Below are 3,543 nucleotides of genomic sequence, written 5' to 3' on the forward strand. Positions count from 1 at the left end.
ATTGATGAGGAATATTATGCACCAAATCTCTAACCCGCGTGGCCTTCCTGCCCCCCATTCCAGCATTGCGGTGTCTTTTATCCATGGGGGGTTGGCTCCTGGTGCCCTTTGCTTTGCTGTGGTTGTATCCCATGGCACTGGAGGGCCCTGTTGGGGTTAGAAGAAGGAATAACAACCAAAAGTTGTTACCTACCAAAGTAGAGGATCACTCCGATATTCCCAGAAATGCCGGACAGTGATGGGATGGAGGGAATTTAAAGAGTCATATGACTGTCAGTCAAATAATGACACTCAGCAGCAGTCTTGGAGGTTTTGGGTGTCTTCACATGTTGTTTGTTAAAGAGGAACTAAACTAAAAAGTGCTTAATACCAAAAAAAAAACAATTACCTTCAATTCCGCAGGGCAATCCAATCTATCTGGAGGTGTCTTCCATCGGGTCCTGTGTCGTCCCCGCATCCGCCTCCAAGCCGGCGCAGCTTTTCTTCCTACGTCACCCGACGCAGGTGTGACATCGGGTGACATAGGTTGGAAAAAAAACTTGCTGATCTCACTGCGCATGCGTGAGAATTTTTCTCTTTTCATGAAAAGGCTTCTTTGGGCATGTGCAGAAGGAGCACCCAAAGGCAACCCAATGATGCATGACTTAGGTATCCAAGGAGGCTTTGCACTCCCATTCATTCATTAGGGGGTGCTGAATGCTAAAGTGTTTCATTTAAAAAAAAACCTAAACAATTGGAAATGTTTGTGCCTACAGAGATGAGGTTTACCATACTTTAAATGTTTTTGATATTTTTGAATTTTATTAGACCCATGTTCCCCTATAACGCTTCTCATTTATCAGCCTTCCAGTTGGATTTGCAAAAGAAACTTTTTGGTCAGCACGTGGCACGTGACGTCATCTACAGAGCCCTCACCGGATTTATGAACAATGAAAACCCAAAAAAGCCCCTGGCTTTATCCCTGCACGGCTGGACCGGAATCGGCAAGAACCACGTCAGCAAAATCATCGCTGAAAACGTTCACGAGAAGGGGATGAACAGCAAATATGTCCATCTTTTCGTATCCACTATGCATTTCCCACACACCAACAAGATTCCTCAGTACAAGGTGACCTCACTTTAGTACATTTCACAGTCTATTATTATTTGCAGTCTATTATTATTGTGGAATGGTGAGTCATTGGTGGGGGGTTAGGAGATAGGTATAAACAGGTTATAAAGGTGGCAGCGAGCCCGATGGGACAAGGAGAGGAGGTCCAGAATTTTAGGAGCTTATTAACATGCCTGACCTTTATATGGGAGAACAATACCCCCTTAGCGTTCTAGTTCTGTCCGTATTTTTACGCAAAAAGTGTTACATTTTTTTGCATGGAAATTTATTTTACATTGTAGGCCTATAATTCTTAGGCATAACTCAGCGAAGTATGTCCAATATTTAATTAATTTAATAATAAACTTGATATAATAAAAACACAAAAATATGTTAAAAAAATTGTCAATTGTAATATAACTTAATATATATAAATATATATATTAATATATAAATTATAAAAATGTTTCTTTGTATTGGACTCAATACAGCTATTTTGTATTAATTCGAATGCTGCTCCCATCTGCACCGGCGTCTGCGCCGACGTCACCGAGAAACCCTGAAGAACGTCTATGCAGTAGCCAGTTGAAGTTTGATGAAAGAAGACGTGTCCTGAGGACCTGCAGGGACCAGCAGGACACATAGAAAGCCTTGTTGCGTTGGCGTCTCCTTTAATGTTTTTAGTGACCCCGAGTGTGACTTTTTGCAGGTAAAATCACACACGGGAATTCCGCTAGGGGGGATAAGGCTACGTGCACATGTCAGATGGTTCTTGTCTGATAATCGGCTGATATGGGACAAGAATCTTGCATGTGTACAGTGCTCGTTGTCCGTCATCTGAACAACCATCCTGGCGGTTCTACAAATGATGGGCGACAAGCGATCTTAAATAAAGTGAAGGGGAGAGAGCGCAGCGGGTGCTGCTCCGTCGTTGTCCCCTCTTTATATAGCAGAATGGTGTTGTATGTACAGCACTCGTTCATGCATCGTACAGTTGTTTGTCGTTGAATAGAATTGTGACAGATCTTTTCCAACAACAAAAATCTAACGTGTACGTAGCCTAAGAATATATATTTTTTCCGAGGTGGAAGAATATTTCTATTCATCTATTTATACCATAAAGAACAAATCAATCTCTGGCTAGAAACAAAAGTTCCTTTTGTAAATGCATGCCCCGTTGATCCTATACAATCGGATACGTGCCTGGACCGGTTATGTCAGTTTGGAAATGTTGGGACGAAGGTGGATTCCAGGATGATGCAAGACCCGATCGACGGATTTGCCAAAGTAAAGGTTTTAGTTTACTTCTGCTTTATTATATTCGTAGCACTTTTGCCTTTGCACCGCTAGGTCCCAGGTATAGGACTCTATCTGCATAGAATTTGCAGGTTCTCCCTGTGTTTGCGTGGGTTTCCTCCAGGTACTTTTGATTTCCTCCCACATTCCAAAAACATGCAGTTGATTGGCTTCCCTCCAAATTGAGCTTAAAGAGCTGCATAATATGTCTGCGCTATATAAATACTGTACAGGATAATAATAACCAGGCTGAACACCTTATATTTATGCCCCCAGGCTGTAAGGTCATATTTGGTACAGTCTAGGCATGAACAAGGATGCGGCACTCGAGGTGCCTAGGATATAGAAAAAGAATAATCTAAAAGCAGTCCAGCTTTGATACAATACCTATATAGACACATAGAAACAGTACATTATAAAAAAAAAATGAAGACATGAACATTTTTTTTTATTATTTGTTTGATGGATCTCCATATTTATTTTATCTTATACAATCAATCCCTTTGAAAATCTGTCTGTATGGCAGGGGTTGCCCGGTGTTGTGGGGAATTTAACATGAAAAATGTTTAACCCAATCTCTTATATCTTTTGTTTCTTTTTATATCAGGCCGTAAGGTCTCTCTACTTAGCCCAATTTGCATTTCTATTTATATTTTGTCACAGCCGAGGTTCTTTGTGCCCCATTCTCTTCAATTGCCCCTCTCGCTGCCCAGTTTTTGTTTCCCCTTCATCACATCCTGTATGTAATGTCTTGATTCTCTGCTGAATTTTCAAGATGAGGCTGTGTTATATTTTTAGGCACCTGCTAGATCAGTGTTTCTCGACCTTGGAAACCAATTTAACCTTTGAAATAACTTTCAGGTCTTCAGGGAACCCCTTCTATAATTACTATATCCACAGATCACAATATATTGGTGTGGTGGTCAGTGGAAAGAATTCCTCTTACTTCCCTGGCCATTGGGAAGAATCTTAATCTTACAGATAGCAAAGAAGGTCATTGGTATTTGTTAAAGTGGCCTGAGAGGCACAAATTGCACAAGGAAACCCCGGCAATCTTGGTTGAAAAAAACTGCGCTAGATGATTGTTGCCAGAGACAAATGGCCATGCTAGTCTAAGGTGGAAATCTAGCATGTGTACATTTCTTCCCCAACATCAT

General features: G+C 41.2%; 1 protein-coding gene across 1 annotated transcript in view; it reads left to right on the forward strand.

Annotated features, from left to right (window-relative positions):
* Nucleotides 1-3,543, forward strand: part of LOC140342979 (torsin-1B-like) — a 12,067-nt gene that overhangs the window by 819 nt on the left and 7,705 nt on the right. The window contains exon 2 of the mRNA XM_072429388.1: nucleotides 843-1,108. Coding sequence (XP_072285489.1) covers nucleotides 843-1,108 — 266 coding nt within the window. The remainder of the gene's footprint in view (nucleotides 1-842; nucleotides 1,109-3,543) is intronic.

Source organism: Pyxicephalus adspersus, chromosome Z (genome assembly GCF_032062135.1).
Source record: "Pyxicephalus adspersus chromosome Z, UCB_Pads_2.0, whole genome shotgun sequence".
Lineage (NCBI taxonomy): Eukaryota > Metazoa > Chordata > Amphibia > Anura > Pyxicephalidae > Pyxicephalus > Pyxicephalus adspersus.